The sequence below is a fragment of the Eurypyga helias genome, unplaced genomic scaffold (assembly GCF_000690775.1).
Source record: "Eurypyga helias isolate BGI_N326 unplaced genomic scaffold, ASM69077v1 scaffold43324, whole genome shotgun sequence".
Taxonomy (NCBI): domain Eukaryota; kingdom Metazoa; phylum Chordata; class Aves; order Eurypygiformes; family Eurypygidae; genus Eurypyga; species Eurypyga helias.
Genome location: NW_010245187.1, coordinates 16,735 through 28,604, shown reverse-complemented (window position 1 = coordinate 28,604; position 11,870 = coordinate 16,735). Strand labels below are relative to the sequence as shown.

The 11,870-nt window shown below is 42.5% G+C and overlaps 1 protein-coding gene across 1 annotated transcript; it reads left to right on the top strand.

Annotated features, from left to right (window-relative positions):
- Nucleotides 1-1,026: 1,026 nt before the first annotated feature.
- Nucleotides 1,027-8,469, top strand: QDPR (quinoid dihydropteridine reductase; the record flags this gene model as incomplete). Its single annotated transcript, XM_010149981.1, has 5 exons — nt 1,027-1,123; nt 2,766-2,906; nt 5,246-5,354; nt 6,090-6,173; nt 8,095-8,469. Coding segments are annotated over 5 exons (540 nt in total), but the record flags the coding sequence as incomplete, so codon positions are not given.
- Nucleotides 8,470-11,870: the final 3,401 nt, after the last annotated feature.

Genomic DNA, 11,870 nt, shown 5'->3' with positions numbered 1-11,870 from the left:
GGCCTGGGCGGCCCTGGGAGCGGTGCGTCCCCCCGTGTTTTCCTCCGGCTGCCGCTGCGCGAGTTCGGAGCGTCAGCGCCTAAGGCGGTTTTCCGTGGTTTTTCTCTTGGTGACTGCAAAAGTCGCAGACTGAATCAGACGAGTGTAGCGGGGATGGATGAGGACACCTGAAATCGTGGTGCTGCTTCCTGACGTCCTGACTCTGGGAAGTGTGGCGTGTCGGTGGATGGTGCGCTGGGAGCATGCACGCCCAGCGCCCGGCAGCATCCCTGGAGGATGCACTGCTTTCCACAGAGGTGAATGTGGGAGAACCACAGCCGGCCTGGAAGACGTTTTGTAAACTGAATCGCTAGCCAGTGTTTTCTTAAAAGAGTGATGTAGGATGTTTGCAGCATCAAATCATATTTTTCAGTGAAGAGCCTTTGTGAAAACCAGTGAGTTGTTTTTGTTGAGAGATGGATTGTTTGCTTTTCACGTTGGCAAAGGAAATTCATAGCCAGCAAATTCATTACCAGCTGTGAAGTCTTGTCTTTGAAAGAGAAGAAGATACTGTACATCCAGAAGATGATGAGCTCCAGTTTAGGGGCCAGGCTCAAACTGATGGTCTAAACAGAAGCAGTAAGAAGACTAATCTTTAGCTGTTCATCTCTCACACTGCCATCGGAAGTGACACCAGTAGCCTGGTCAGACCTGTAGTTTCACTTCTCATACTAAACAGCACCCTGTCACAAAGTCTGGGTAATGATACAGGTAACGGTCAGATCTTTCAGTCCTGCCCAAATCAGTTATTTCCAGTGACATCACGTTCTGTACGGTCTGACTTTCACCGATTGTTGTGTCTTTCAAGACAGTTATTTTAATTCAAGTTCATCATAAATGTTAATTTTCTGCAGCTGTTTGAGTTGTTGCGTGTTGTGTTACTTTGCTAAGAAACTGGAAACGTGTAACTTAAAGGCAGTCTTGGTATTTACTCCTGTACCTTCTCAGTCCAGTGTTTTCAGCATGTTTTTGTTCTGTGTATTGAAGGTGACAACAGAGGTTGGAAAACTTCTTGGAGAAGAAAAGGTGGACGCAATCCTGTGTGTAGCAGGAGGATGGGCTGGAGGCAGCGCCAAAGCTAAATGTAAGCCCGCGGCACATGCATGCTAGCAAACACATGAATGAAATCTGAGAGGGATCCTTAAAGATCACGGTAATAATGATATTGGAGATAATTTCCTGAGTGAGTCTCAAAGAGGACGTGAGCGTAAAAGTACAAAATAGCTCAGCCACAGTGCTTCTCTGAATTTTTGTCTGTTAAATTTGCACAGTGTTTGTGTTCTCAGTAATGCTTTGTGATGCACCAGTTTTCATTGGAAAAATGTTGCTGTACTTTATGGAGAAGTTCAGCTTTGCAGCTGAAGAACTAACTTCTGCTGTGGTTACCTGTGTCGGGCAGGTTGCAGAGGACAGTGGCTGGGTGGAAACATCGATGTTGCTTCCTAACTCATTGCTGTTTGCACAGCCTCAGGTGCCTCCTGCAGCTCTCGGAGCTATCACTGTGCAATACAGTGTCGGAAGGAGCTGTCTAACCATGGGATCATGGCACGGAATACAGCCTTCAGTTTAAAAACAGCTTTGAGGCATTCAGAATGTTTTTCTTGTATCTCCACACTAGTGGTTACAGTATAAAATTTCAAAGTGCCTTGTTTTCTGCCTGGAATAAATCTGGTAGAATGTGTCATCTTCTACCCCCTTCCAGTTTGGAAATTACAGGCAAGGATTTATTTTCTAGGAGAGGCAGTATGGGAAGACATAACACACTTCCACCACAGTTGTGTTATATTAGATTAGGTAATAATAAGGTAATTTGTCATAACCATAACTTACAGTGACGTTATTGGTAGGGTAGCAGGATATCTTGGGATGGGTGGCCAGCTTATGTCACGGCGTTACTTCTGCTTATTCCTTATTGTGTTATGGAAATGGTTCTTTCCAAATACTAAAATCTTTGACCTGGCTAGTTACTGGTTTTCTTCTTTTCCCATGCAGATATTGATAATAAAAAACCAGTGATGAGTTCAGATTTTGCTTTAATTGAAGTCATTGGTGTACGCCCCCCGGTAGGCTGCCTTCCCAGAGGTTGTGCCCCAGTATGCAGGGGCACTGGAATGCACGCTTAGTGCCGTGCAGGTGCATGTGTCGTCGTTATTCCGTACCGGTGTGCTACTCTCAGACAGAGATATCGTGTCTTGGTTTATGAAGTGATCTGGTGACAAGAAATAGTTTTCATTCAATTCCTTTACCTCTTGGAGTAATTTCAATTCCTTTACCTCTTCTGTCTGCGTACTTGATGGAGCATAGCTCCTTTGCAGCCAGTGAGGAAGTTATGGAAAGGGACAGATCATGCTGCTACAAGGTGAGATGAGGCTAATGTGAGAGTTGTGAGATCCTTGATACAGATTGCAGCAGCCCTTACAGGAGTTTCAAGAACTTGGAAACCTTCGAACTGTTGATGGATAGCTAATGGAACTATCTTGTGTTTCTTTTTATATCGCTGGTAGAGAGAAAACAGGTAATTGCCTAGAATATATGCTGTAGAGCTGGGGCTCGGAGCCCAGAGAGAAGGAAGATACAAAGACATACACTGATATTTTACCCAGTGTGTAAGTAGAAAGCGGTAGACAGCATGTTCTCATAGTGATGTTTGCACTCTCTGTGACAGTAAGGAAATGAAGAGTTAGAAGTTTTCTATCTTTAATTTCACTAATTCTCTTCCTGATCAGCTTTATACAAAAACTGTGATCTGATGTGGAAGCAGAGCATTTGGACATCCACTATTTCCAGCCACCTAGCCACAAAACATCTGAAAGAAGGCGGCCTCTTGACTTTGACAGGAGCTCAAGCTGCTTTATCTGGAACACCAGGTAAGAGGCAGTGCATGATAGCTGCTGGAACACCAGCGGTGATAGCTAGCTGTTGGTCTGAGCATTCTTGTTTGTGAAGCAGCAGTTTCACTCTCCAATTTCTTAATGTCAAGTACAAATGGAAAATCGCTGCTGAAACACTTTAGGAAAGTGTAATTTTACAGGCAGCAGTACTGAGTCGCTTGAAGCTGGAGTGCAAAGAGATAGAATCAGCAGTTAAATAATATCTGACGTGCACTGGTGAAATGTACTTGGCTAATATATGATACAGTAAAAAATGTTTGAAAATAATGAAGCATAGAAGCACACAGCAAGCTGTAAGTAGTGCTTAAATAAAGGTAAATCTCATACGTGTCTTCTGAAAGGCAGAGTCCGTAATTGCCCAATTTTTCTACTGGTGATGACTCAGCTGAATCTGTTAAATGTGCTTGTCCTGTTCAGGTTCTGATTCCAGCCTACCTTTGCTTCAGTCAGAGATAAGCTTGTTGACCTTCACCTTTGCCCTCCACCAGCTCTTCAGTACAAACTTTACTGAGTTTTTTCATCTCACTCCTTGCCAAGTTGGTCTGTGTGGAGGGGAAAAAAATCTGGGAGCAATTTAAAATTTAAAAAAATTAAAGCACTGCCACACAAGCCCACAGGCAGGGAGAGGAAAGGGGTTTTTTTGAGACAAATACTTTTGTTTCTCAATCTTTTCATAGTGTGACTTCAACAATATTTAGATGAGACATAGATACTAACTTGTAAAACATGTTATGAAATATATGAATATTCCTGAAAGCTGTCTAAAACTGTTCAGGAAAAATATTCTGTATTTTCTGGGTAATGTCTTACCTTCTGTCTTTACAGCTGCATCTGGCATAGTCTGAAGATAAAAGGCTCATTTTGTGAGAATAAGCAGATGAATAATTTACTGTGTACTACTGATGACCATGTGCAAATGAAAAAATGTGAACTCTGGCAAACTTTCCTGGTTTTTGTTTGGGTGGTTTTGGGAGGTAGGGGCCACAGCCCAAGAATTGGAATAATTTGCTTTAATGTTTTGAACTAGCTGGTTTCAATGAGTCTGGATTTTTCTAAAAAACACAGCAGTGCTTTGAGCAAACACATGCAACTTATTAACATCAGGAAGAATTGGGAAAGAGATGTTACTCAACTTTTGCAAATACGAGTTGTTAGGCTTGTTACTACCAGACGTTATGGGAAGAATAATCATTCTTGTTTGCTGTTAGTGTGATTGTTCTTTTCCTGTGCAAAAATGTTGACTGTCATAATGCAGATTGAAGAATACTGTAAACTTTTTATAGACCTTACAGAAACAGTCTGACAGTGGCTACAGAAGCACGGAAAGGTTTAAGGAGACTTGGAATGTTCTCTTTAGACAAGAGTATGATAGAGATACGAATGTTTTTATTGTAACTATGAAATAAGTTAGCTGCTGCTGCCCGTGGTTCCTCCCAACAAAAATGGATGTTGTACAATAGGTTTAACCGAATATAATAGAAACGCTTCTACAGCGCATAATTACCTTTGTAACTCATACAAAAGACTTCCTGAGGAACATTGGAAAGGGGTTGTGTAGGTATGTAGAGGGGTAGAAAGGCATCCAGTTGTAGTAGGCAAAATACCTTCATGTTTTCTGATGTGCTTAATCTGTCTAGGCTGCTTGGCAGGTACATACCATGAGACATCTCAGACCTACAGCACCCAGGTCTTGTACCTGACCAGTGTGCCTTATACTTTTATTCCTGCTAAATTCTGTCTGCCTAGAAAGCATCAGTGTTCATGAAGAAGTTTGCTTTATCTGCAGGTTATTTAGTGATTTTCTGCTATGAGAGAGTTTTTTGAAGTTTTCTCCAAAGGGCCTGTCAGACTTGGGATGCTGACCAAGTGAATTACACTTCTGGAGAGTAGTGACCTGTATGTGCTTGGGCCCAAACCTGCAAATTCCTTAGTCACATGATTAAAATTAATGAATGATTGCCTCGTTAAAGTCTATGAGCATCATCACACTACCCATTAGATTTGCAAGGTTAGCCATGTAGCTCCCATCCTTCAGGGAACACTTGGCTACATTAACTAAATGTTCTTAACTCGGTAAGCTGCTTATTTCTGTAGTGCTGAGTAAACGGAATTCTGTGGTAGTTCCTGGATGTCTAAGAAGAGCTTTTTGTTTTTTCCCTTTAATATGTATGTATCGATGCTTTAAAAGTCTGATTATGTTCTGGCTTTGGTAAGTGGTCTTAATATTCAGCAAATGATCCGAGTTTCTATCATGCTACTGATGATAATGAGAGCTGTTTTGGTTGTGCTCTAATTTGCCTGTTTTTAATTGTTAGGGATGATTGGGTATGGCATGGCCAAAGGAGCAGTGCATCAGCTTTGTCAGAGCTTAGCTGGTGCCAATAGCGGCTTGCCATCTGGGTCTGCTGCTGTTGCCATTTTACCGTAAGTGGTTGCCTAGTTGTCTCTGCCTGCGTTGTTTTATTTAATTACTGCTGTAACCGTAGTCACATGGGTGTGCTTGCAGTGTCCTGGTCACAGTACACAAACAGCTTCTCACAGAGAAAGGGGGCATCTCAAATGTATGAATAAAATTATAGGAGTTTTAGATAGGCCAAGATCACTGGACTTCCGGGCATTTTGCATTTGCATAGTTCTCATGCAAAAGTCTGGTTTTGAGTGAATTTTTGAGAGCGTGATTATACCTTGGATTATCAGCAACATCTCGAGGAGGGAGTTGTGAAAAGTTCACCCCTTAATGTCATATGTAGCATAAATATGTATTGTCAAGGTCAAAACTTGCTATGTTTGCGCACTTAATCTCTGCGCTTGCTGGCGTGAGGCTGTTTGACAGCACGGAGGTAGCGCAGATGTGCTGGGCAGCTCGTGCGAACAGGCATATTGCTGCCTTCATGGTCTGCATGAGAGAGGCTGAAAGGGAGCTGTGGGCTCAGGGATTGCCCTGATGGGCTGGATGTCATCAGCAAGCCAGGAAGGTGAGGGGTTAGAGGTGGAGTCTTTGATCTACATGGAAACTGATGGCCATATGCTGTTGACATGTGTAGAGGGTGTGAAGGAAATCCACAGCACGTGGTATAAAAGTCAAGCATAGAACAGAAGCAGGTGGCGCTTATCAGAAACATGATGTATAAATAAAAGGCTTATCTTTTTTAATCACAGGATCACCTTAGATACACCAGCGAACAGGAAATCAATGCCTGACGCAGATTTCAGCTCCTGGACACCCTTAGAATTCATTGCTGAGTGAGTATCTGTGTGAAAACTGAGCGATTCCTCACTGTCCCTCTTGCTGCTGCATCTTATTGCATGTTCTTTGTAAATGGGTGTTTTGGATTTGGGTGGGTTTTTTTCCTCATTGTGTACATTTGTAAATCACGTTGGGTTCATTGCACAGGCTTCTTACCTGGAGAAAATTAGCCCAACTCTGTCAACTTCACATCTTCCACCAGTTATTCTGACAAAGGAGATAGCCTTAAGTAGCTGGAAGCCAGAGAATCTCATCAAGCCTGTAGACAGATGAAATTGCAGAGAGCAGATGCAGGAGACAGTAGTCTGTCTTAAACTGCAGATAGGCATGTAAACCGGTGGGTTTTTTCCTTCTTCTAAACCCTCTGTACTGCCCAGTCTGTGGTGTGTTAGTTCACTTCTCAGCTGGCAGAATTCCTGCTCTTGCTCAGAAAAATTTAGTCAAGATCTTTTTTGTTTTCCATCATCCACAAAGGCTTGTCTGAATGACGTTGCAGAATGCTGAAGCTTCAGCTGCAGCTTGTGTAACAGCAGGCTGAGGTGCTAAGGCTTACTGTTTCCCATTCTGCTCAGTTAGAGGGCAGGTACTGCTTTCTGCACTGCGATGGGGAGTAGTGAAGACTGCTGTGGGCAGGCTGTCGAAAGGAAGAAAATAAGGACACCACTCCGGCCTCCGAGGAAAACCAAAGATGAATCTATGTTCATATATTGGAAAGCCCTTTCTCTTACACAATTTTCAGGTCTTTTAGAACCGACACTGAAATTGCATTTACATATTCCTAATTGTTCAGAGTAGTTCTGACACTGGATTTCCTCTTTTTTTTTTTAATTGGATGTCAAAGTGGGAAATGGTTTTTCTTGTGAGAGGCCTATGCAACTGTTTGATGTGGCCCTTCAGAAGGGCCTCATCAATTGAATTTAGGTGGCCTAAAAATGTTCAGAGAAGATCTTTAATTTATTGTGCTCCAGAAACTTCGTAGCCAGATGTTGTGGTTTTACAAATACATTTTTAAAATTTCAACTTTCAAGTATTTTTTCCTTATGGGAGAATTAGGTTGATTGGTTTGGTTTGTTTCTTGGGTCCTAATTCCCTAAGCTTGAAATCCAGCTTTGAAAACTGAAAATCTCACTGGCTGTGGAAGAAAAACATCCAATGTTGTTAAGTGTTGGTAATATCTGCATTTTGGGAAGGATCAAGGACATCTTTTCCTGTATGGCACTTGAATTTTGTGCCCTGGAAGCCGTTGTGTCAGATCGCAGGGTGTTCCAATGTGGCAGTGGAGCTTGTCTGCAATATTGGAAGGGTTGATGGACCTGAAAAATACAGTGCACTTCCTGTTTTATATTTTGAGTAAGGAGTTTGTATTACATCTTGCTAAGGAGCATTCTGGTGTGCTGCCTAGCGTGAGTGCATCTTACTTGGCACTGTTTTAGATGTTTTAAGGCTTTCTGTGCTTCTGCTGAGACCATTTTCTCCATTAGATATCGAAGTGTTGTAATGGCATGTTGGCAGAGTAGTGGGTTTAGCAACTCTAGCCTTAAATCTGTGTTTCTGATATATACTGTAAAGGCAACTTAAGTAACCTCTCCTTACCCTTTTCTATTTTTTTGTTGTTGTTTTGGTTTTTTAACTTGGGTGGGGGAAAAAACTTGCCACTGACATTTTCAGCTCCTGGCCTTTTCCTCTGGATGTTCTGCAAATCCTGTGTGTGTGATGTAAAGCCCTACTGATTCCCTTGAGAGTCTGGATCCAGTGATTGCATTGCTGGTTTACAGCATACGTAGAAACTGCTAGAAAGGGCAATAAGAAAAGAAAGAAAAGTAATAGGCATTTATTTTATGCTTCCTGTGAATATTACCGATAGTGGGGTTTTTTTTTCCCCTTCTCACCCTGTTTTATCCATTTGTTTTAAAACAGAACCTTTTACGACTGGATAACGGGAAAGAATCGACCAAACTCGGGGAGTCTTATCCAGGTGATAACTACAGGAGGGAAGACTGAACTAGTTGCAGCAGCACATCTTTGATGTGAGTCACTTCAGGTGGCAGAACTTCATCAAAGGAGAAGCTGTGGAAAAATCTGTCTGCCGGTATAATTTGGATGGTCTTCTGTACCCAGTGATTGTAGTTATGTCACTAATGGACCCAGATTTCAAGTAATGTTTCTGTGCTGTCAGTTGTAAGCTATCAGCATTTTTTTGCCAACAAGTGTCAAGCCTTTGTCTCCAGATGAGAGTTGCAGGCTTGAAGACTGTAGGTGTCTGAGCATTACCTGTCAGTTTACCTGTTTTCTCTGAAATGGGCATTGTGCTTAATTGTATCATGTAATCACATATATAATAGTTGGATTTTTTTTCTCAGTGTTTCTGGCAACTTATTGTGAATCTTTTGGCACTTGGTCTGTCTTTTTCTGTCTGAAAATATAACCCTCCCCGTGCATATCATGTTGGCTGTAATTAAAGGAAACGTAGTCATATATAATGTCCTGGTCTCGTAACACACTTCTTGTGAATGTTCCACTTGAGTTAATGGAACTGTACAGAGATTCCTCACTTGAGAAGGAGTTCTTAATTTGCCTTACAGTTTATAAGCTGCTATCAGGCCCACAGCTGTAGGATAAAACAGTCGTTCTGCCAAATGATCAGTATGTCTTTGTGTGAGTCATGATGGGTCTTTTTCAGAAAGCGAAGTGCTGCGAAGAAGTACTAGGAAAAGCATACCCACTTCTACTTGATAATCAACTTTTTGTGCTAAATAAATGTATATTGTTTTATGTTCTGGGCTGTTTCCGTCACTAATCCAAATACCTGGATAGCATTTTAAGCAGTTTAACTGAATTTGCAGTTCAGTCATGGCAAAGGACTTTATTTTTTTGTGTATTTCCTTCTGATCGTGCTGTGTGAAATGGATGTCTGTGGCAGAGGTGCGAAGGTGCTGCTAGGCATGCGTAGAGGCAGGCCTTCATTGGGAGCCAATGCTCTTGTTAGTCCAGCTACATTCCATGGAAATACAGTTTGGTTGCAGAGTGAAAGTATTGCCTATGCTGAGTGTGGACTTAAAGGAACCAGTACGGGTTTTGGAACACCTTGAAAATAATTAAACAAGCAAAGTTGTATGTGCATTCTCTCTGTGCACTTTTTTTAACTTCAAGGTTGTGCTGGGGAAGGATTTACTGCCATGAGTCAGGAAACCTCTCCCCTTTTCCCTCTAGGAAAAGTCCCATGTGCCCATGTCCGTTTTAACATGGTCATATGGCTGCATGATAGACTTTTTTTGGTATGACTGTCCTTTTACTTTTTTTGCTGGATGCAGAGGTCTAGTAGAGAGGATTTTTTTATGTCCTGTCAAACTAGTCAACAACTGTCAATTCATGAAGCTGCTTTTGATGTTAAATGGATGACTTGCAACTGTACTGTTTGGCCAGCAGTTTCTACAGGCGAAGAGGACAGATGAAAACTGCAAGGCACTCATAAGGAGTGAAACACTAAGGTGGTACTTGATTATCCTGGAAGAGAGAGGAGCTACCCTTCTACAAGCTTATGTGGTTTGAAGGTTTCCCTTTGCCAAGCTAACTGAACTTCCAAGCTGTTCTCAAGTTGCTGTGTTGTGTTGTCTTGCAAACATCTATTGAGTTGTCTCAGAAGCTCCTTGAAGAGCAGGTCAAACTCTTGAATGGTGAAAAGAGCACAGCTGGGATTCCAGATGTGCATTTATACAGCTGTGTAGGAGCACAGGGCCAAGGACCTAGCAGGTTGTATGGCTACTGGGTATTTTTGCGGAACTTGCTGTGGCAGATGATAACACAGCAAATGGGACTAAGACAAGCAGAGAATCTTCTACCTGTGAAGGGCTACAGGGGTTTTTTGGGCATCTAGAACTTGCTGTGGCAGATGATAAGACAGCAAATGGGACTAAGACAAGCAGAGAATCTACCTGTGAAGAGCTACAGGGGTTTTTCGGGCATCTATTGTAGATTATGCTCACATACCTGGACCTTCATTTTGTTATTAATTAACTGGTGAAAAAGGCTAATGGCTGGTCATTGGTCACGTGGAATTAAGTTGAAGGTTGTGACTGAGATCATACCGGAAGAAAGACGGAAAACAGGTTTAAATTTTGTTAGGGAACAAAAGGTCAGAAAAAGACAAGGTGTGATCCATGCATTTCGGAAGGTAGATTGATTTCTCCTGCTTCACTAGAAAGATCTGGTGGGCCCGGTAGGAAAACCTGAGGCAAACCTGTGGTTCTGACCGAGATGCTCTGCCAGTGTTGACTAGAGAGAAGCTTCGAAAACAGGGGAGGTGTCTGCTATGCCATGGAGAGAGTTGCTAAGCTTGTGGAGACCAAACCTGGTTAGTTGTCTCGTTGCGTGAGAAGCCTAACAGCTGTGTTAGGGCAGCGTTGGACATGAAGGAGTGCCACCAGCTCCTCTGTGCTGCTGCACCTCTGCAGCTGTAGCTCCAGCACCAGTTCAGTGCCTCACTGGGCCTTGCTGTGCGTACCTCACACTGCTGAGTAAATGAAAGGCCATGGTTATTGCAAAGCAGAGTAGCTGTATAAACTCGTGAGGTGGAAGAAATCCATGTTGAATGGAGTGTGAACACAGTAACAGGAACACTGTCCTCAACTGAGCTTTCCTTCTTCCACTCTTGCTTGAAGGGAGCAGAATGGTAGAAAACATCAGCCATTCCTCCCTTACCTAAAAGGTGTCTCTCCCAGTGTCTTCATTCAGGCTGTACTGGTGCCTACTGGATAAGAAGCAGTAACATAGCTATTGGATCCAACAGCATGTTGGCTGTAGCGGTGTAAGAGGAGTGAAACACTGAATAAGGGAATAGTGCTAAAACACAACTGTGAATGGAAGACGGTTGACTGGGTTATTAACTTCTATCAATTGCAGGTCTGAGTGGAAAGATAAACAAATGATGTTACCAAAGCTTGAGAGTGAGGATGGAGGTGCTGGCAAGCATATGTCAAGCTTGCTGCTGGTGGTGAGAGGTTTAGCCTGGGGAGCTGGATGGAAAAGAGGCTTTATGTGACCAGTTTAATCCTGTGTCTCTACAGACTTTATTCCAGTGAAGTAACTGTCTAGGAGAAAAAGCCACCCTGAGACTGCAAACTTCTGGCTCCTTCCACAGGCTCGGAGATTGGTTGATGCCGCAATGAGGAGGAGAGACGTAGTCTGTGGGAGCTGGAGCGAGTTAATCCATACAGAACACACACGTAGAACTGAAGGCTGCAGGTCTGTTGTGAAGATTTTCATGGAATTGCAGAATGGTTTGGGTGGAAGGGACCTTTGAAGGCCACCTAGCCCAACCCGCTTGCCGTGGGTGCAGATGCGTTAGTGCTTCTTACAGAAATAGTGTCTGATGAATTGCCACTCGGGGTTGTTGAGAACCCCTGAATTGTTCAGTGTGTTTTACTGTTTATATGGCACCCCCGCCCACAATGCCATACTGCTGAAGTAATCTTCCTTTAATTTAAAGAATGAATGCAATATTAATTAATTTCTTACATATATTAAGAAGCTGAATTTATCAGTTTTTTTTTTTTTATTTAGGACTGTACTGGTGTCATATTAAAAAAATTCACATGCACAGAGCCAATTTAATAAGGCACTTTTCTGTACAACCTCCTTTCAAAGGTGCGTACTGCTGCTTACTAAAGAAAGAGTTCGGTGAGGTCTGTTGAAAA